The 23,273-nt window shown below is 38.4% G+C and overlaps 1 protein-coding gene across 4 annotated transcripts in view; it reads right to left on the bottom strand.

Annotated features, from left to right (window-relative positions):
• Positions 1 to 23,273, bottom strand: part of sv (shaven) — a 38,252-nt gene that overhangs the window by 3,010 nt on the left and 11,969 nt on the right. For 2 of the 4 annotated variants that reach the window (XM_064681437.1, XM_064681439.1), the window contains 6 exons: positions 18,678 to 18,843; positions 14,981 to 15,178; positions 10,035 to 10,558; positions 3,906 to 3,991; positions 2,471 to 2,723; positions 156 to 263 (listed from right to left, as the gene is read on the bottom strand). In XM_064681437.1, the coding sequence (XP_064537507.1) occupies positions 156 to 263; positions 2,471 to 2,723; positions 3,906 to 3,991; positions 10,035 to 10,558; positions 14,981 to 15,178; positions 18,678 to 18,843 (1,335 nt within the window). Of the gene's footprint in view, positions 1 to 155; positions 264 to 2,059; positions 2,198 to 2,254; positions 2,351 to 2,470; positions 2,724 to 3,905; positions 3,992 to 10,034; positions 10,559 to 14,980; positions 15,179 to 18,677; positions 18,844 to 23,273 lie in introns of those variants that run through there. The other 2 variants (XM_064681436.1, XM_064681438.1) reach the window with 2 other exon arrangements.

The following is a 23,273-nucleotide window of genomic DNA, read 5'->3' as shown; positions in this document are numbered from 1 at the left end:
AACGTTGATACAAGTCGAGGCAAAGTTATACATATATATATTGAAGGAAGCAAAGGTAGCTGTGCGCTCAGGGAATTAAATAGGCGGACACTTTCGACTTCGGACTTGCGATTTGCGACTAGTACACTCCGAGTTGTTTGTTTATAGCCACTTACTTATTAGGCCGCTGCTAGTGCCGTAGCTGTATGATCCATAGGTGCCACCATATTGTGTATAGGCGGGACTATAGGCGTAATCGGCACTTGGCACTACCGAGCCGCACGCTGCAAAAAATAATTCATTTGATTAATATCGAATGTAAGCTAAGGGAAACCAGATTGCAACTATTTAAGGTTAACTAAAGGAAAATGGAAAAAATTATGCAAAAAAAATAGATATAACTAAATATGCGAACATTTCTATCTTAAAACTGTTGAAATCTTTTGATGCCTCGGCAATAATATTATTTTTATTATTATCATTATTATTATTATTGACATTATTATTATTATTGTCTGTAGGTAAATTTTAAGTGCCACCACCAAGTATTGTGCGAGAGCTTAATTGTTCTAAATGCCAGCTGAGAGATTGCCAGGAGTGCGATTCGAGAGAGTCGAGACTTGCCTGCTGAGTAGTGGCTAAAACTGGGTAGCATTGTGGGCGTGGCATATATTGCCGTGCTATAGTCGACATCAGGGCGTCCCTCAACCGAGGAGCTATTCGCATTGGCCTGCGGCACTATCAGAGATGAGGTATTCGAGTTTCCATTGCTCGACAGCTGCTGCTGCTGCTGGTGATCCGGAACTGGAACTGGAACTGGAACTGGTTCGGGCATTAGGTGAGTAATGGGCATGTGAAGATCGACATGGCTGATCCCGCGCTGCTTGCCCATCTCATTGCGTAGGCTTTTATTGTTGGCATTCTCATCTCTGGCCACATCGTTGACCGAATCCTTCAGATTATCTACACTATGCTCATTGTCATGTTCATTCGAAGGAGCCAAGCTTGGCGAATTATTACAATTCGCGGGACTCGCAACGTTAACACGCACCAATGCCGCGCTACTATTCGTGTTATCCAGGCTTGTTATTGTCGGGTAATTGCCGTTTTCAATGGCAATTGCTAATTAAAAGCATCAATCATTGATCAATCATTTCATTTCATTTCATTTATTTCAAATCGAAAATTATTACGTCAAGGCAACATTTGCTCCTCAAATCTGTCAAAGCGGAATGTTTTTTTTCCAAAATATCTGCCTACCAAAAAAACGATTCGGTCAAACCTGCCAGACTCAAGACAATAAGATTTAACTCTATAATTAAATGCTATTTCATTTTTATTAATTTTCCGAATACGAATTCTGTAAACCTTTAGTTGACCCGTTTCTATCTTTGTTCTCAATAATGCGCTTATTGAGAGAGCCTTGACCTCTTCGCGCCTGATCCCCAAAATGGTTTCGTTGCAACGACAAAATCCTTACCACAAGCTCTTCAACTCTTCGATTGCATCCTCTTTTTGGTCATATTTATGATTGCAAAAAGAAACCCAACTTGGTTTGTCGTCCGCTCCTTGACACAAATTTAGTTTAGGCCGAAGATCAAGCTAACTAAAATTATTTCTTCCTATTTCTTAAAATATTATTTTGCTCATTCAATAGCCTTTTAACCTTTCAACAACAACTAAAATGAGTTTATTTGGAAGAACCGATTTAAAGTGCACAGACTCGATTTGGCAGCAGATATATGGCAGACACATTTCTGGGGATTGGCATACCTAATAGAATCGTTGCTCTCATCAGGATAGCAACAGGAACTCGGGGCAAGCTATATATATTCCCCCCCTCCTCCCCACGGGTCGGAGATTTCCCATCGCTATCTCTCTCTCCCATCTACTTAAGACTCTATATATCTAGTAGAAATTTCTATGCTTTATAAATAACTTCTTTCTTTCTATTTTCTTAGATAATATTGTAAATGGCCGGATGGGCAAATGATGCTACTTATTCGAAAATTGTGTATTCTAACTAGGCATATTTAGCATTTAATTTTCATAATGTGATGTATTGTTGATGTATTGCTGATGTATTGAATAACTGGGAAGAGACTCGTTTTTGTCGACCATTAGTAAATAAATAAATAAATTGTCTGCCTGCTTGACCGCAAAACACATATAGAAAACTCGTCTCATTTGACTTGAGTTATTGTTAGTAATTTCTTCGCTATTGTAGAACATATATAGTATCTTTAATCTTCAGTTGGCTTGAGCAATTCCTTACCTGTGTAAAAAGGCGAAATGGTTTGCTCCTGATTATTTGCACTGAATTTCATGTCTTGCAAGCTTAAAGGCATTAATGGCGTCAAAGAACTGCTGCCTACAGTTTGGTCAAGAAATGTTGTGCACAATCCAAATCAAAATTCAAATGCATAAACAAATAATAATAAATAAATAAAGTAAAGGGAATTTGATTTGATTTCTTTTCGCATTCACTAACCGATTGAGGGTCCGATTGGCGGCGTGTACAGCGTGCTCTGGCCCTGCGATATCGAGGCTATGCTGTCGTACATCATGGACGAGTCATTCGCCGCCACGGCACCGCCGACTCCCGCACAGGGTATTGTGCTCGTCGAATATCCATTTGGAGCCTCGAAATAGGCAGGTGCGCTACTTGTGCTGGTCGTTGTGAAATTACCAAGCTCCGACAGCAGCTTGTGCTCATCCTTGATGCACCATTTTCCAGACCAAATCTTCAAATGTTTCATAGAAAAAATCCAATTAAATGACACATAAATAAATAGATAAGCAATATTTGTAAAAAATATAGGAAAAGTTCCCTTAAACTGCACATTTTATATAATTTTAGAGGGTATTATTAGTTTGGCTTCTAATTGATTAAAAACATATCCCCCTTTTCCGACACCAACTCACATTACCCTAAAATTAAAAAAAACTAGTCTTGGTATATACAAATATTTCGATGATATATTTATTCTTTAAATAAATAATATATAAAAATATTATATATACATCTATGAAATAAACTAATTTCAATTGATTTTTAGCCTTGCGATGCTAAATTTTGACCTGGGAATTTTATAGAAATCGGACAACAAGCTCCGAAGTTATTCATGGCATTTCCTAACTAAAAAAAAGAAGCGAGCGCAAATTGCATTTAATTTGTATTTAAAATTGTCTGTTCTGGCTGACTAATTGGTTAAAAGTTACCTTATTGAAGTTTAGCAGATCTTATGCTATAATTATTGTAAGAGATACAACAGCCGGACAAGAAGACAGACGGATTTAGCTTCGACTTTGATTTTCAGGTTAACATTGAACACGAATGAAATCGGACTCATATAATCAACTATATTATATACGTTCTTTTATGTACTTGCAATTCTCTGTTCAGTCCGTAAACATGTCATTTATGTCTCTACAAAAGACTTTTAATACTCCTGATAGTATATGAGTAACAACTTTATTATTTAGTATTATAAAATATTTATGTTAAAATAAGTAAGAGGTTCTAGTCGGGAGCTCCCGATATATATATATATGATATATATATACTATTCTAGATGCTACTTGTCAAGTTTGGTAACTCTAGCTCATATCGATTTTTATCGATTACTTGGAATCGGGGTAAGTTATCGACTATCGGAAACAAACTCGATCTTCAGCTAAAATTTCAAGTCTGTAGCTATTATAGGTTCCGAGATCCTTGCGTTCATACATACGGACAGACAGACGGGCGGACTGACGGACGGACAGACAGACGGACATGATGCTGATCAAGAATATATATACTTTTTGTGATCGGAGATGCTTCCTTCTGCCTGTTACATACATTTGCACAAATACAATATACTCTTTTTACCCATTTTCAATGGGTTCAGGGTATAAAAAGTGTTAAGGTAGGTTGCACTTACATTTGTGTATATCTGATCTCCGCCGTAGGCTAAGCGCTGTCGCTTTACATCCTCTTCGGAATTCATGTTAACATCTCGGTTCTCATCTGAAAGAGTGAATAACATATTAAGCATATTTGTTAAGTTTTTTCAATTTAGCATATGTCGTCTATGTAAATAATATGTGTGTTTATTTACTTGTGTTTTACTTGATTAATCCCTTTCTAATGTTAGTATCAGTATCTGTTTACATCTGTGGCATGTGCCTTCCGTCTCTCCCACCTCCCTCCTTCTTCTCACCCCCAACTTGTGCTGTTAATTCAATTACGGCTGTTACATTTGCGCCGGACTCTTTTCTGACGGGACACGTGCCAGTTAAGTGCATTTGCGAGTAGGCACAAGACGCAAATGTGTTAAGATAAATATGTTATACGCGAAAACAAGAAGGCTTAAAATGTCATATTCAAGCTCCCAGCTAATATGCTGGCTTCCATTCAAATTGTAGCGATTTGGATAAATTATTGGCTACTTTCATTTTGTGTAACTCAGCCAAGTTCAACAAAAACACGTGCGACAACGATGACTCAAAAGAAACAAGAAGCAATAGGGCCTTATTTGGAACGTATTGTGCTCCACTTTCGGAATTTCCGTAACACCCTTGAATTTAAGCAAGATCTTGATAACATGTGCTTACGGCTAATTGATTAATACACATGACAACATATAATTGTTATTTTCGTATGTCATTATAAAAACAAGAAAGAAGGGCTATCTTCGGCACGCCGAATATTTAATACCCTTGCAGACCCAATCTTTTCATAATGCTCATAGTAGCACAGGGAAAATAGCTAATGCCGAGTATGGTTAAAATGGCTCGAAAAACAAAAAAGTTTTCCATACAACAAGTTAGTTTCGACCGATCATTCCTATGGAAGTTTCATGATATAGTGGTCCGATGTTGATAGGATTTTGCATATATATGAGGAGCACAGTAAAACAAATAAATGCCGAGTTTGGTCAGGATATCGTGGAAAACAAAAAAGTTTTCCATACAACAACTTTATCTTTTCATAATCCTCATAGTGCTTTGCCCGTATCCAAAAAGCACAGTGTCCGAATAGGAGATACCCTGAAACAAAAGCCGAGCTACCTTTACAGTCATCCTAGCTTTCTTCATGCAGACAAACTAGTTCTAAGAATGCGGCTTTTTTCACTTCAAGAAAGTGAAATATTTATAGTCTGTACATACTAAACGAGACCTGCATCTGGACATTATCTTTTTTTAGTTATAACAAGTTTATAATTATATTAACATGTTTCTTATTACGGGCGGCAGCCAGATGAAGAAGTAATATTTTTAGCACAAAACTTGGCACGGGCAAGGCCGGGTAATACCCGCTGCATCCTTCATAGTCCCGCACACTCCCTGAATCCGCTTAACTTCGGTGCCTATAGTCCGATCTTTATGAACTTTTGTAGTTAAATGGTTTAGATAACAATATATTTATCAAATCCAAGGGATATACCTCCGAAAATGAGATATTACCACTTGGGGGGAATGTGGGCAGATCTAAAAGTTGAATATTCTGGATCTGGATCTGGATAATAATTAATTAGTCTCTGAGATGGGAATGTAATACCATAATACCGTATAACATAAAAAACAAAAGAGTTTTATATCATGAAAATCGACGTCCGGATCACGAACATATATAAACTTTATAAATAAAATCTCCGCTCAATGCTTTCTTCTGCCTGATACGTAAATCTGTGTTGCTTTAATGTAGCGCTTCGTTCAAGATGTATCTTTAGTAAGTCAAGCCGAGACACGGAAATCACACTTCGCGGGAATATAATCCGTAATTTGCATATCGCTGAATCTGGTCCGAGTTAGGGGGGATAGCAGAACACATTGACACATTGTGGCTACATTAGGGTCGTCATCTAACCGCAGCACATGCTTCCCCGCAGCTGGTCCAAAGAGATATCATCTCTAAAAGATGCGATGGTTATGATTGGCTTTGGACAGAGTGCTGAGGTACTAAGGGATACGGAATCAGGCCGTACTGCATCTTAATGGGGTGATAGAGGCCGTTAAGTAATAATAATAATGCCATACCATGTCAGATGGGTTTCTAAATGGAACACGACTCGCACTTGTCATTTTCAATAATCGCCCACAAACAGTAATTTAACAAAAAATCGCACCCCCGGCGACAGTCGTCCGGAGGCGGGAAATTCAGAAGACAATGATGATGTTTCATTCAAAAATTGCAGAACCATTTTAGCCCATTGCCAGCCAAAGCAATTGTAGTTACACAAGAATTTGATAAAACGTTCCTTCTGATCCTTTCAGACTCTACAACTACAACTGGTGCCTGAGCGGCAATAAAAGAGCAAAAGCAAACTTGAACCTAAATCAGCCCCAGACTAGAGATGAGCGCAGTGCGTGTTTTTACGACACGGTCCAGCACGAACACGAAACACGCTTTTTCCACACGAAAAAAGCACACCGAGGGACGGCCCGATACGGTCGAGAAGAACGCTTTATTTGTTTTTGCTGAATTTTATTTAAGATTACCAAAGAAAATTACCAAAAATTGTCCTTTGAACGTGTTCGCTCTTAATCGAAAGTATTTGCTGTAAAAATTGTACTAAAATGTTGCTTATTTCCAAAGGATTGTCGAGATCTGCTTTAATTGCTTACAATTTTCCTGACACCATATCAATTTGACATCTGTTCTCAAATTCAATTCTTTTAGTCTGAGCTTGTCGCTGCACGAACTTCCATCTCTAGGCCCGGACCTTCAGCCTTCGGCGTCCTTTTGTGGCCCATCGTTGTGCATTTGCTCGAGATTGCTTATCGATTCCCGGAGGAATAGAGTTCAGTTGCCTAAAGTGAATGTATGTAGTAGATACTTAGGCTTGTATTTGTGGCAAATTTGTTCAAATCATTTTGATTTCCGCAGAACGGGCAGAACGAAACTGAATATCTGGTCAAAGTGTCGTTAGGGGATGGAAACTGGGCGTGAGCACTGAGCTCCACCCTTCCAGATAGGATTACAACAAACACCTAGTGTGTACAGGCGTGTCTCATCGTCATCGTTCGTGCAAAAAGTGGTAGTGATTTCTCAACTTGCATCAATTTTAAGCAAATTAATTGCAAATGTCCAAATCCACTCTGTAAGTGTACTGTGCTTAGTATTATACCCTTGAAGAGGGCTATCAAATGTTGCAAAAGCAATCTGTAACGCTCTGAAGGCGACAACTTCGACGAGCTGATTCGATATACATAGCTATTGAGAATGTTCTTCTTATATAAACAAGTTGATTTAACAAGAGGCTCTAGTCACGAGTTCCCGACTAGAGGATACCCTGAATCTACTTCTGCCAACACAAAATGCAGCTCGTTTGCTTTAGCAGTAATCAAAATAAATTTAAAATAAAAAACAAATAATTCCCTCGGTAGGGTTCGAAATCGCAACAAACCACACTACTTGCCGTCGCCTCTACTCAAAAGACTCACCAATAATTGAGCCTTAATGAGAAAAAAAAACGGATAAAAATAGCAGCACACAAAACAATACAATCGCAATAGCAATGCTGTTGAAAGAATTCAAATAAGACGCGCATGAATGTGTGTGTGTACATGTATACAGAAATACTTGCAATTTGCGCCTGCTGCCCCAGACACGTGGGCAGCCAAAACATATATTCTTTAATAACTTCTGTGCTTCTTAATCGATCTTAATGGAATTTAGATTTAGTAGATCTTATTGTACTATAGAATATTTGTATATTCTATACGTATATAGATACTTAATATATATATACTATTCAAGAAGCTACATGTCAAGTTGGGTGACTCTAGCTCTTATTATTTACCAAATTTGCTCAAAAAACATGATTTCGATATCACTTTTTGTCGATTATTTTGAAAGGGGGAAAGTTATCGAATATCGGAAACAAACTCGTAACGCGCAGACACTAGGAGGACCTAACATATGTTCAAACTTTTGAAGTCTCTAGCCTTTATAGGTTCTGAGATGCGATCATGGCTAGATGCTTCCTTCTGTCTGTTATATACATTTGCACAAATACATTGTACCATTTTTACCAATTTTCAATGGGTTCAGGGTATACAAATTCATCATAATTAAGTTTCAAGTTTCACTTTGCTTCTAATATATGAGACTGTAATTTTCACTGTAGTTACCTTATGTGATGAAGGTCATGTTGAGACGGGGTTTCGGGAAATTCCAAACGCATGTGTGGAAAAATCGCAAATAATGTTTGTGTGAAACTTTTTTTTGGGCGACGTTTTAAGTTTGCATTTTAGTATATACATATATGCCTGTTTGTAAATACATGTATGTATGTTTCTTTTGTTTATATTCAAACATGCATGCATGCGTACATGTATGAATACATGTCCGGATACCTACATACATGCACACTTGCATACGTACAAACTCATATATATATATGCATACATACATACGTACATATACATATATACTTGCACAAACATACATACACACATACATTTATACATACATACATACATACATACATATATATATACATACATACATACATACATACATACATACATACACACATACATACATACATACATACATACATACATACATACATACATACATACATACATACATACATACATACATACATACATACATACATACATACATACATACATCCATACATCCATACATCCATACATCTATACATCTATGCATCCATACATCCATACATCCATACATCCATACATGCATAAACAACAAAAAAACAACAACAAAACAACAACAAAACAACAACAAAACAACAACAAAAAACAACCAAAAAAGAATACCAGAAAAAACTACACTACTAGCTAAGCATGAAAAGCGGCAGAGCCTACTTGAATTCTTGAGAATCGAGGAGTAGAGCACTTGGCAGAAATTCGTTTTATTTAAATTTGCAGCACAGCGACAAGCTTGGTCTGCCTTTGGTATTAGAAAACCAACATTCATGCATACATACATATGTATATACATAAATGCGTACATACATGCATGCATACACTAACATACACACGCCCACACACATACATACACACACACACAGAGCCAAACACACACACATACATATAAAATACTTATATCCCTTCGTACTAAATACTTGTATATCTATATACTTAAAACTTTTTGTCATGACTGACTGACTGACTGACTGATTGACTGACTGATTGGTGATTAACGCACAACCCAAGCCGTAAGAGCTAGAAAGCTGAAATTTTGACTTTTATTAACTTATGTGATGGAAGTTAACGCTCCTTTCCTCAGTGGAAAATTAAGCTTAAGGGTTTTACGTGTTTCTCACTTTTCGAAAGATCTGCGCCTCTTTGATAAATAAATAAGGGTCAAAGTTACATTCGATCTGCCTCAAACTTATTATTCCGATATCAGTGAATTCTTGCATTTTACCATTATTAATATGTCCCGTTCAACGCCGGGTAATTTCTTCTAGCAGAGTGTAAAAAGTATCTGACAGAATATGGCTGGGAGAATTTTTTATTCAGAGAGGGCGCAGAAGGATGACATGCTCATTTCTTTTTATGAAGAAAGTTCTTTTGATAGATTGTAATTGATTTTTAACCGATTCTTTATATAGTGCTATATGATTAGTTAATGCGATGTTGATACCATACTAGCTATATGTAAGAAGCATGGTAAACTATCTTAAGAAACGAGAGTTTAATATAGAAAAACAAATTCTGAGGCTTATCTTTTTCTGTAAGTAATTTTGGCGACTTGTCACTTTGTCAAACCACATTGTCACATAGCCAGAATATTATCTAAACATAATGTATAACGATTGATCTCTGTAACGGTAAAAGTATCGATAGTTTTTAACTAGATTTTTAACTTCTCTAAAATTGGTGTACGACAACACCAAAATATAATAGTTCAGTGTTGAAAAAAAAAAAACAAATCGGATTCATGCAAGATTTCAACGCGATATTTTAAACTTATCTCAGCCCATCATGGCGCAGAAAAGAGAACATTTTAATTATTATTCTGTCCGAATTGAAGAAAAGTATATCTGAAAAGTATGTATCTGATTTTAATACAATATCCTACTTACCATGAACTTCATTTCGTTTGCGCTTGCAATTTGAATCCGAGGTATTGTTGTTATTATTGTTATTGTTATTTGTGCTACTGTTGTTGTTGTGTATATGATGGCCGTGCTGTAGGCCCAGTATGCCGTTTATGCTATATCCCGATCCAGACGATCGCTGCTCTGTGCCCTGTTGACTCGTTGTTCCGCTACTGTTCCCATTACTACTGTTCCCATTGTGCGGAGCAGCGCTGTTGCTGACGGCAGCGCCCGTTTCTTGCGCCGCAACTGCGCCCAATCCCGTTGTACGCGCCACGACCGACGCTGAAGTATTTGTGTTGTTGTTGTTGTTGCTGCTGGAGTTGTTGCTGCCGTTGCCGTTACCGTTGCCGCCGGCGCTGGGCGCTTGCTGCTCGCTGACAGCGCCCGTGCTGCTGTCAAGGCTCTCATTGCCAATGTGTCCATTGCTCAGGCTCGGCTGCATTTGCTGCTGCTGCTGGTGATGGTGTACGTGTTTTGCCTTTTCCGCTGCTTTGTTACGAACGATCCTGAAAAGAGTGAAAAGACCATCTCCATTAATCATAATATATCCAAACAAGTAAGAGGTTCTAGTCGGGAGCTCCCGACAAGGGGATACCCTGAACCCTCTTCTTTCAACACCAAATGCAGCTCGCGCTACGCGCTCGTTTGATTTAGTAGTAATAAAGAAAAATGAAAATAAAAAAAGAATTGTTCCCTTGGCAGGGTTCGAACTCGCAACTAACCGCACCACTTGCCGCTGCCTCTACTCAAGGGCCACACCAATAACTGGGCTTTAATGAGAAAAAAACCAATTCAAATAACAGCACAGAAAACAATAAAATCGCAATTGCAATGCTGTTGATAGAATTCAAAGCAGACGCGCATGAATGTGTGTGTGTGTACATGTATACAGAAATTCCTGGAATTTGCGCAGCAGCTATGCTGCTAACACACGTGCGCACATAACTTTTGTAATTTCGGCAAATAATATGAGTTAGAGTCACCAGAATAGAATAGTATATGTATATGTATATATATATATACATATATATGTATCAAGTATCTTTCATTTTATACCTATCGCCAATTCCCCGCTACTACCTCAAAGCTATAAATCAAGTTAATTATCCAACTTATATTTCCCATCAATATAAGCCACGATTTATATGCAATTGCAGTTTTGGGAATACACAAATATTCTTTATTCTATTCTACAATACGATGTACTGTCGAAAATTTCATTAAGATTGGTCCATAAAAGCTGATGACATTCAAGAAAACACATTCCATAGTGTGGAAGAAGAAGAAGTTCGTACGTATACGTGAGTATTTATGGAATGAAGCTAGAATGTTTGTAAAGGTAGCTCGGCCCGGGGTCAGGGTATATCCTAGTCGGGTAATCAGGACTTTTTCTATGTCCTTTTTTGTTACCATCCCTGTGTACTGCAAACGCAAGATATCCTAGAAAGGAAGTCGGTAAAAGCGATATTTTTAATTTGAATTGAAAAAAATGTTCGAGTTTCTATACAAAATTGAAAACATTTCTTTTGCCTGTTAAATATTATGATATGGTTGTATACGTAGCTCGGCACGGGGTTAGGGTATATCCTAGTCGGGTACAAGGCAAGGAATCCATTTATTCATTGCAAAGAAACTCAAGTATTTGGCTGGGATGTTCTATAATGTTTATCTATATAACGCTGTAATTGTCGCATCAAACTAAATAAAGTCTTCTGTCTGGCAATGTCAATTTGTGGCATTGGCTCAGGTAAGTTGCGGGGGAAAATCCACTCTCTTTCCACCTCAAGGCTCCATTTCACAAGACCATGATTGCGATGATGCGGCCTGGCGGCGGCACCACCAGGGGACTCTTTGATACGGATTGTTCTATTAAATTAACTTCAACTTTATGTCGATGGCCGCGGGTGAGAAAATAACTATTGTAATTTGGCGACCCCAAAAAACGTAGCTAAGAGGGTAATTGAGGGGCTCGTTAATTGGTTTCAAGCTTGCTCTAAAGCCCATATTAAGTCAACTGACTAGCACAAAGTCGAGTCTATTTAAATATTGTGCAGAGCATATGTACATAAGTGCTTGGAGTGCTCGAAGGACATTCTCGGCTCGCAGGGGTTTGTGGATTGGCGGGCCAACTCAAGCAGAATCGAATCAAATTATGTTTTTGTCAGCAAAAAGAACAATCTCACCGGGTTGAGATATAATTTTAAGAGGGTGCTGCCTGGCTGACTCGTTGGACAGTGCACACAATTGGGACATATGTTTGGGATGCGCGGTGTTATGCTGCCTTCATATACGTTCGATTTGTTTATTTGCCATTGTTTGCCAGTGAGGGAGGGGAGAAGTGAGGGAGGGGTGGGTGGGCAGCCGATTGGCCTACGTTGAGTGCTGGCAAAGTCACTTTTAAAGCGCTTTTCCCCAGGGAGACTGAACTGGGATTTGATGGGGGGACGGACGGACGGGAAACTGGACTAACACTTGCTGTGAGGGCCTGTAAATCTGTAAACATACATACATACTCGTATATACATATGTGTTAGATGATTGAATCGTGCGCCCTAATCATTGCTCGAGTGACATTGAATCACACATTGTCGAATTAAGGCAAGTTAATGCTGATTATCCCTTGGAATACGCTCTTGAATTACCCATCGCATCGGTCACATCAAATGCCCTAATACCGACGACGCTTTGCATACTCCTAGACGTGGCGAATTGATTCTGAATGGGTGCACGTGCCGCGTGTGGTTGCAGCTTCCAAAAACACAGCAATGGGTTCGGCTGGCTTTGGCTTGGCTTCGGGGTGGCCAAAAGGCGGATTGATGCCAATTCAGCTATTTTCTAGCTAGGCAGCAGTTGAAATTTTAAAATGGTTTAGCTTCTTTTTAAGTAAAAACTTGAGATCGGATTGGGATGAAAATCCTGCGAGTTGTGCAAACAGCACCGGAATGATCGGTACGGAAACTAATTTTTTAAGTTTGCGATATGCGCGCACTTTGTGCGGTATCCCGAAATTCCCAAAGACATTCTGCCGGAATGAAATCCTTCCATTCGGTATTTAAATGTGAGTCTTTTACAAATTTCTCTTTTTATTTATTAACATTGAAGACTTGTAATATGGAAGAAAGGATCGGGACGTGCGAAAATCAAAAATGGGCTAGTTAATTCCTGTTTCTCGACATTGCCACCTGTCTATTGAGAATTTGTGCTCAGAAAGCAAAATCAGCCATTTTCCGTATACTTTTAACAATTTTGCAGCGGACGTTGGTAACACTGTTCGCGTGGTGTTTGAGTGTTGAACAAATGCGGAACATTTTTGCGTGTTGACCTCAGTACCGACACCCCCCCCCCCCCCCCCCTCTCGACAGCCGACCGCCTTGGCCGCCGCCCGAATTACAATTATTGTTGTAGCCAGTTAATTTATGGTTTTCGTAAAAGAGCGGTCCTCGAGCCGCTGAGAGCAGCTGCCTGCTGGCATATCCTTGGCACCCAAATAAAATGAATTATGGTCAAAGAGGAAGTGCGTACATTTCGACGACGACGACGACGACAAAAATGATGAAGATGATGGCAGGAATGTTGCGCCGGAACACGGATAGGAAGCTGGCTTTTGTGGTGGTCGTGTGTCAAGCATTGTGCCACAATTATGAACGCTGAAAACTACTTAGATATTTTTATTAGCCCTCTGCCTTTGCCTTTGCCGTTGCCACTGTAAGCCGCACCCATCAACACGGACTCTGCCGGAAACGGATTCGGATTCGGATTCGGAAGTAAGCTGCATGACAGCAACCAAGCACTGCAGGACTAATACTCACATTATGGTAACGAGCATCCAACTGTTGACTCCGTTCCAAGGTATACAAGTCCACAAATCTACTTGTACACATGATTGCATATCACCAATCAGCAACGGACCCTGATAGAGGTCACATCGACTCACAGATATGTAATTACACGAACATATTCTCTATATATAAGACTGACTGACGAACTGACTGACGAACTGACTGACGGACTGACTGACTGACTGACTGACTGATTGGTGAATAGCTAGATTTGAAGTTAGATTTTGTGATGGAGGTGCACGCTAAGACGGTGTTTTGAGAATTCCACTCGCATGTGTGGAAAAATCGTGAAAAACGTTTCATTGTTCAAATTCTTTCGAGAGGTGTTTCAAAAATTTTCCCTGGTGTAAGTGGGGCTCAAACACAGTGCCAATCGGCAACGGCCTCTGATAGAGAATATATGTAGAATTCATTGAGAATTCAACTCGCATGTGTGGAAAAATCGTGAAAAACATTTTGAGAATTCCACTCGCAAGTGTTATTTACAAAGTAAGTCATTTGAGCCAATATTCAAGCTCTCCGCAGCATCCAAACTCTTCTATGGATAATCGCGATAATTAGCAAAGCATGAAAATCGAATAAATACGTGTTTCATTGATTTTGGAATTTTCACCCGCAACATTGGAAATTTGCGAATGTTTAATTCTTGTCCGATCGGTCTTAAACTTATTTTCAAAGCACTTTATAAAAACTTAATGAATAGGTGTTTCAGCGATTTCGGAAATACCACTCGCACCTTTGGAAATGATCGAACTTATTTTCTGGTTCAAGATTTTCACCACAAGACTAACACATTGGCAGGAAAAGTTGATTCAAACTTTTGGTTCGTTATTCGATTAACGCGCTAGTTCTGACTGACTGCGCGTCGGACTTACAAGCGAGAGCGGTCGCTGGTTCGAATAATTCTAATTATTTACAAAGAGTCGGATAAATTGGCAAAGATCTTCTGGAATGTGTTTGAGGGGCTTAGGCTAGGGAAGCGGCTGGAAAAACGATATTTTTAATTTGAATAGAAAAACTTGTCCGAGTTTTCGTTTTACAAAAATTGCTTACATATTCCTGTTTTTATTAGGATAAAAATAAACTTACCGATTTATTGAGGACACGCTGGGGACATTATCTTGCGAACATATTCCCTCTGCCAGCAACCGATCCCGAATCTCCCAGGCGAACATTGTTGGGTTTTCCCTCTTGTAGTTCGCAATGGCATCAACTACGGGCGGGGTTGCGACCTTCGGCTTGGAGCCGCCTATGACGCCTGCTTTAAAGCTACCAGTCTCGTAGTATCTGAAAAAAAAACAGTTTATATGTATCGGATGTTCGGATGCCTAAAAGTATTATGGTATAGAAGAATTGCCCATTGCCTACCAGATGTGATATAGAAATAATTCTTACAATTGATATAAACCATAAAAATAGAAAATACTTTCCCACAATTGATCAGATTTTATAAAGCACTCCATATTCATAAGTTGAAGATATAGATTTGAGCTCTTAAAGAGTGAAAATACAATTTACAAAAATTTAATTAAAGGGGTTATCTCCGATATATAGATATTAAATCAAACATTACCATCGCTTTACCATTATATATATATTTACTTATGTATTATATTATATTATATTAAGGATAAAGCCCAACAAAAATGATGCCCAGTAGTAATCGGATAACCTTCAACAACTAAATCGACAACCCTTTAAAAATTGAACATTGATATGGAATGTTGTATTAGCTCATCTCATTGTTATTATTCCAGCTGTCCACCTGACTACCACCTGACTATTTATCAGTGCCTGATGGATGCTGAAATCAATCAACTCACAAAGAAAAAAAACGGACATATTCGCCGATTGCTTGTGCTTCCTTTTCCATTAGCCCCGCAGTATGGGAAATACACTTCGGTGTCCGACCTTTTTTTAAATTTATAGGGGAATAAGTCTGGCATTCTGATGTGTACACTACATATATTTTGTACATATAGCTCCTATAAGCCGTGAGATAGGCGGAAAGGAATGAATTACGATATCGATTTAACGCAAACGATAAACATATCGATAATTTGATAGTGGACGATCTACGCCTTAAACTCTAAGAGTCTAGCTCTTACGATTTTCAAGATTAACATTATTAACATATGTAGACAGAGAACCGAATCGTCTGTTAATGCCGATAGAGAATATATACAACATTTATTTCAATGGGTTCGGAGTATTAAGGGAGCAGAAGTAGGACCGTAAAAAAAGAAAACATTTTTTGTTTGAGTATAATAACTAAGTACTATAATGTCAATATCGGCCCACATCAGCGCGGACACGTTGATTAATGCAAACATTTTCATACGGAACCACAAATTTTACCATTTCAATTACAAACAATTTAAATGTCAGCCATCGTTTAGGTCCCGGACAATGTTTTCCTTCAATGCGAGGATGAGGATGAGCCGAAGCCAGCAACATATGATTACACCCAGTCATGGCCAGGACATGCGCTCGCAGAGATTTATTATCCTATTTGCATTGGATTTTGTGGCCAACTCAAACCTTGTACACACGGGATGTAACGACTGCATGCATTTATATCTACACCCTGCACCCTGCACCCTCTCTCTGCCATCATTTCCCTCTGTTTTCCCTCTCCTGTACAACATCTGACAATGACGGAATGTACACATGTACATATTTAGCCCGCCGTAATATACAAAGTCATCCCAATTACAACTCGTAGAGGGATTTCGAGTTGCCGAATAAAGACTGTAAAATATACGCTTTAAGCAATAGCACATATAATATCGTTTTATTGAAACATAATGGGGTTTACTCTATTAAAAACAAGTAAGAAAAAATCAATCTCAAGGCGCGACCGAGCCTTAATCAGGATGAGCACATCCTTTTGAGCTGCGCCAGCGAGAGAGATTCATCATGAGGCTCCAAATAAATGGACCACGAACAACTTCCATTTTATTAAAAACTATTAATCAAAAATGCAATTAACAATTGGTAGTAGATCAGAAGAAATTTAAAACTTTGCCCAACAAATCTTGACCCCTAAGGTAATTTTTCGCCTGGGACTGAAAAGTGTGAAACATCTCTCAAATGAATTTGTACAAATATCATTGAAAATGAGTTTCGTGGTTTTTCCACACTTGCAGGTGGAATTTCTCACAGCCCAATCTTTATTTACGATAGTTTCTAGCTCTTAGAGAGAAACAGTTTATTATAACGAGATGTATCAGGATACGTTACTATAAATAAAAGCTTATTCTTGTTGTTAATGAAAATGGAAAATCTTTTTTAAGAACTTTCTGCCCGAGACCTTAAATTGGGGGACTTTCTTGTATGTCATTCTCACGACAAGTTTCGGTAGCTCTTCTTAATTTCATAATAAGAGAGATAAGAAGACAAAGACATCGAATTTAGTATGCAAAAACTATTTCACTTTTTATACCCTGATGAATGTAAAATGCAAAGCGTCTTGCACACCTTAAAGTACATATATATATATATTTTTGATCAGCACCAATAACCGTGTCAATCTACCTAGATATGTCCGTTTGTCCGTATATATGAACGCTTCGATCTCTGAACCCATAAGAGCAAGAGACTGGAAACTTTTCAAGCAATCGGTAAGAATCGATATCAAAATCCTGGGCATGTAGGTGCAAAAGTATATACCGATCAAATATATTTCTTTCTATGGCTATAGTCACCGCCGCCTCTGCCCCATAGCAATAAATAAAACAAGTAAGAAGTTCTAGTCCGAAGCTCCCGACTAGGGGATACCCTGAACACTCTGCTTCCGACAGGCGATAGGAATAAAATGAAAGATACTTGATATATATATACTATTCTAGAAGCTACGTGTCAAGTTTTGTGACTCTAGCTCATATTATTTGCCGAAATTGCTCAAAAACAGGATTTCGATATCGATTTTTATCGATTACTTGGAAACGGGGCAAGTTATAGAATATCGGAAACAAACTTGATCTGCGTGGGGACTAGGAGGACCTTCAGCTAAAATTTGAAGTCTCTAGCTCTTATAGGTTCCGAGATCCTTGTGTTCATACATACGGACGGACGGACGGACAGACGGACATGGGTAGATCGACTCGGCTATTGATGATCAAGAATATATATATACTTTACGGGGTCGGAGATGCTTCCTTCTGCCTGTTACATACATTTGCACAAATACATAATACCCCTTTTACCCATTTTCAATGGGTTCAGGGTATAATAAAGAGCCCAATTGAACCTCTCCACAAAGTAGAGCCACAATGCTATTGTCTTTTTGATAATATACAAATATTCTACAGCACAATAAGATCTACTCCTGAAAATTTCACCCAGATCGGTTAAGAAACACAGATTTTATTAAAGAAAACGTTTTTGTTGCAAGAAACGTGGTAGCGCGAATTCCAAGAATTTCTGTATGCATGTGCACATATACACTGTATTGTATGCTATTTAAATTAGTTGTTTTTCTTTTTGCGCTCTATTCTTGGTATGGCCGTGGTGCATGAGGCGACGGCAAGCGGTTTCGGTCGCTTGAAGATAGTTGCGAGTTCGACTCCGGCGCAGGGAACCCTTTTTTTTTTAATTTTATTTTATGAATATTGAGGCAAACGAAGATTGAGGGTATCCCCTAGTCGGAGTGCCCGGAATCTCTGGCTTGTCGGATATATACGTTATATATAGACGATTGTTAAAGCAGATCAGGATAACTGCTAGGCGGGGTACCTTTGGCCAGATCGCTGTTGGTTTCTTATTAATGAATGAATTTACTAACCTTGATAATATCTTTGAAACGCAGCCATGGCTCACACGCAACTGGCGGGATATATCGCACGGACGGACGCCGTTGTGGGCCAGCTCCACGATTCGCTGCCGGACGACGTCGGGTAGGGGCCGACCGTTAACGAACACGCCTCCCAATTGATTGACGCCCCCGTGACCTATGTTGAAATAAGGGGAAAAAACTCTTGAATAGTAAGTGGTAAGTCCTAGTTTTAGATACTTTAACTCTAGTATTAAGTGCAAATAATAAGTTTAATCGACAATTGGTTATGAGAACCGTTTGGAATTAAGTAGAATAAGGTTCTATGTCGACGTGAAATTGCATACATATTATAGTTTTATACCCTTGCAGAGGGTATTATGGGTTTGTCAAAAATATATTTGAAACTGAGTTTCAAACCGATTGGACAGAAAATCACTATTGCTCATATATAATTGGATCCTTTCTTCAGCCTGGTGCTGGATTTCTATAATCTTTAAAATGTACACATCACTTTTCGCCCATTTTCCGCCCGTCGGGAGTTGAAATTATCTTGAAGCCGAAGCGAAGTGGATTTAATAATAAATATTCCACATCAGGTTTAAAATCTTTATAATCCGCCGCAACGGGCGGAATATGTGTCGAATTTTTCAACTCTAAATTGATATAGTCGATCGATCCGATGAACTTTAAATTTCCCATTTGCAAAGCTAACTTATTGCCCGTCGGGAGTTAAAGATATCTTGAAGTGGATTTTAAAATGCTTTCACATAAATATTCCACAACAGGAATCCGCCGCAACGGGCGGAATATGTGTCGAATTTTTCAAATCTAAATTGATATAGTCGATCGATCCGATGAATTTTAAATTTCCCATTTGCAAAGCTAACTTTTTGCCCATTTTCCGCCCGTCGGCGGGTTAAAGATATCTTGAAGTGGATTTTATAATGCTTTCACATAAATATTCCACAACAGGAATCCGCCGCAACGGGCGGAATATGTGTCGAATTTTTCAAATTTAAATTGATATAGTCGATCGATCCGATGAATTTCAAATTTCCCATTTGCAAAGCTAACTTTTTGCCCATTTTCCGCCCGTCGGCGGGTTAAAGATATCTTGAAGTGGATTTTATAATGCTTTCCCATAAATATTTCACAACAGGAATCCGCCGCAACGGGCGGAATATGTGTCGAATTTTTCAAATTTAAATTGATATAGTCGATCGATCCGATGAATTTCAAATTTCCCATTTGCAAAGCTAACTTTTTGCCCATTTTCCGCCCGCCGGCGGGTTAAAGATATCTTGAAGTGGATTTTATAATGCTTTCACATAAATATTCCACAACGGAATCCGCCGCAACGGGCGGAATATCTAAATTGATATAGTCGATCGATTCGATGAATTTTAAATTTCTCTCTCTGTGAAAATTCATTGAGAACATGTTCAACATATTGAAGAAAACCCACCGTTCCCTGAATAAAAAAAAAATTCAAGGTTGTACAGATAAGGGTTACATTATTCTCCGATCGGCCTTATTTAATGTGTAATCTCTATAAAAGCATTTAATGAACACTACGGGCAATTAATGTTTGATAGAAAAGATTGCAGCTATGCAATTCAGTTGCTCCTTGTGGTAATTTATTTATGTTTTACACAACTGCTAATTATAAGCCGAAGCAGACAGACGAAGCATCGACAGCCATGCGAGGAGAACAAGAAAGAGGCCGCCCTTAATTGGTCAGAAGAGATCTGTCCTAATGACAAACAGAGCCAAGGCGGGAGTCGTTTACACATCATTTACTTTCTGCACTTAAATTTCGCACTTGATATGCAATTGCTAATTAAGTACGAACTGCCTGCAAACAGTCTCAAAACATTTAAAATATGTTCTGAAATTTGTTCACCATTTGGGAGGCGTGTTTTTCGAAGTAGCCAACAAATCAGATCAACTTTGTGCCAGGGGATGTTTAACTAAACCTAAACCTTCCTAAATATTCCAGCTTCCTTCTAAACATATAATACATTCATCAAAAAACACACGGACTCTGGCCGTGCTTCTTCTTTGGGGAAATGAACTATTGAATAGCATCGGTGTTCATAGTCCGATCTTTCTCAAATTTACGGGCCAAAGCGAGTTATTTTCCAAGTTGCGGGAATGAGGAGAGGTATCAAAAAAATGACTACCTAACCAAGCTTGGTTTTATTTATCTCGATGTATAAAACTTTTTAAAATTTTTACTGTAGGTACTATTGAAAAAAAAAACAGTTTGTATATCCGATCGGCTTTTGAATTTAAATGGTCGAAGTTTCCTGTGTAAGCTTATTCCTAAAGATCTTTTGGAACATTTATTTGAATCGGATTTAACACTTTTCCCAAAACGCAGAGTCAAAGATTTTCCCTTTAAGTTTTTTCCGATTTGCTTTAAGCTTATTTGCAAGATCTCTGCTCAAATTCCTTTGAGGGTGTGTCGCAAGATTTGGTGGGTGAAGTTTCGGGTGCGAATTCAATTCCACTTTTTGAAAAATCCACGGCTCCTCGGTGAAAAATGCGGTTCGAAGATTTTTCAGGCGAAGTCTTTAGTTTCGTCCGATTTGCTTCAAATTTATGGTCAAAATGCCATAAAAAAAAACATAATAAACACGTGTTTCAGGGACTTTGCCAATTCCACCCGCAATTGTTGTAAATTGGTGGAAATCATTTTGGCGTCAAAATCATTTTCCGAGATCTTTGAATAAAAACATTTCCGAAGTGTTTTACGTTTTTGCAGGTTAAAGGATGCCAAAGCATAATTTTTCGATTCCTTCGATTGGCCTCAAATTTATATTCAAAGCGAAATCCACCCGTAACTGTGGAAATTTGGCGGAATTTGCCATTTTTTTTTGTTTACCATCGGCCCGGCGTCAATATCATTTCGAAAGATCTTTGTGATGTATATGATATGTTTTTCGCTGAATTCCCCGCTCTTGAATCGAAAATGCGGTGTTTTTTTCGTCTTCAAGATTCTTACCATATCGGACGGAACCCGTTGAATCAAACTTTAGGTTCTATATTTAATGGACTTTAAGACTGTTTTTGAATAGACGTTGAGTTAACAGGATAATTGATTTACATTTTACACGGGCAGAAACTGATTGAAAAAGTAAAAGCTTCAACTTTTAGGCCGTGAATACCCGATTTTGTATGTCGAATTAACTCCTTTAACCTTTAACCCATTTTAATGGGTTTAGGAAATAACAAGCAAGAAATGTTGCGACTGTGTAAAATTAGATCACACTTCGATAACAGATTAAGACTTGTTAGAGGAGTCTTTATTATATATTTGATCACTCCTAGCTCTAAAACAGAAGATGATATAGATCTATAGCCTGATAATCTCGGTTGAGAATATATAATCCAAGTATATATCCAACAACTGACAACTCTAACTTCAACAGCGCCGTAACAATTCGTTTTTAATATAAAGGACCTTATTTAGCCTTATTTTCTGTGAGATGGCTTTAACCCTGTTATATATTCTATATATATATCCCATATCTTATAGCTGCCGTAGAAACGATCGACTTAGCTTGAAAATGAATGCTTGACAAATATCAATCAGCTCAACTGTCTACTTATCTGGCTTTTAAACTAGAACTCAATTTGAATATGGGCTCCTGATATCCGTTAATTCATTTGGCGCGTGATCATGATCATGATCACAATATCTATCTACAATATTACGAAGAACATAAGCGGACGACAAGAATTTGATGCTGTTTTAGGGGCGCAGCGGGATACGAGCTCGAGTCCTGCATGGGACAAAGGTCCTTTGAGTGGCTGACAGAGTGCCAAACGGCGAATGCGATTGTCATTTAATGAACTATTGATTTTCAATGGATGTGCTCATAACTAATAGATATTGTTTTCATACAAAGCACACATACATGCATAACATACATAACATACAGCCTGGCAGCTAGCTCGACCCTCGTCTCAACAATGTGTTTGTGTTTGTATTCTTTTTGTCTATTATTTTTGCTTTCTGTCAACTTCCATTATTATATTTAACGCCAGCTTGCGACCAAGAACGAGTATTGTGCCACACCTTTTCATTGTTTTAATTTGAAACTATATCGTTAAACGATTTTTCAATTGGATTGGATTAACGACCTGAACAGATCTAAGCTATATCTGACCAATTGCTGATCGACGGCACAGTCCAAGCCGTGCAGACAGGGAAAATCGCGGAAAATTCGTGGAAAACGTTTATGCGAATGCGAATCTACTTAGCTTACCATCCGATCGGCTCCTGGGAAGCGATTGCGGATCAAATATTTTCGTCTGATCTACTTCAAACCCATTTTCAAATCAAAACATAGGATCATGGTCAGATAATATTTAATGAAAATACGTTCTCAGTCAACATTGTCATTGCCATTTACATTTAGTATATGGCCCTGCTGGCTTATTAGTCCCTATACGAGTTCAAAACAAGTAATAGGTTCTAGTCGGGAGCTCCCGACTAGGGGATACCCTGAACCCTCTTCTTCTAACAGGCGATAGGTATAAAATGAAAGATACTTTATATATATATATACTATCCTAGAAGTTACATGTCAAGTTTGG

The sequence above is a fragment of the Drosophila montana genome, unplaced genomic scaffold (assembly GCF_035044405.1).
Source record: "Drosophila montana isolate Dmon_TW-CO22-7 unplaced genomic scaffold, ASM3504440v1 contig_2397_1, whole genome shotgun sequence".
NCBI lineage: Eukaryota > Metazoa > Arthropoda > Insecta > Diptera > Drosophilidae > Drosophila > Drosophila montana.
The sequence above is the reverse complement of the archived record's forward strand: the minus strand, read 5'-3'. Positions and strand labels throughout refer to the sequence as shown.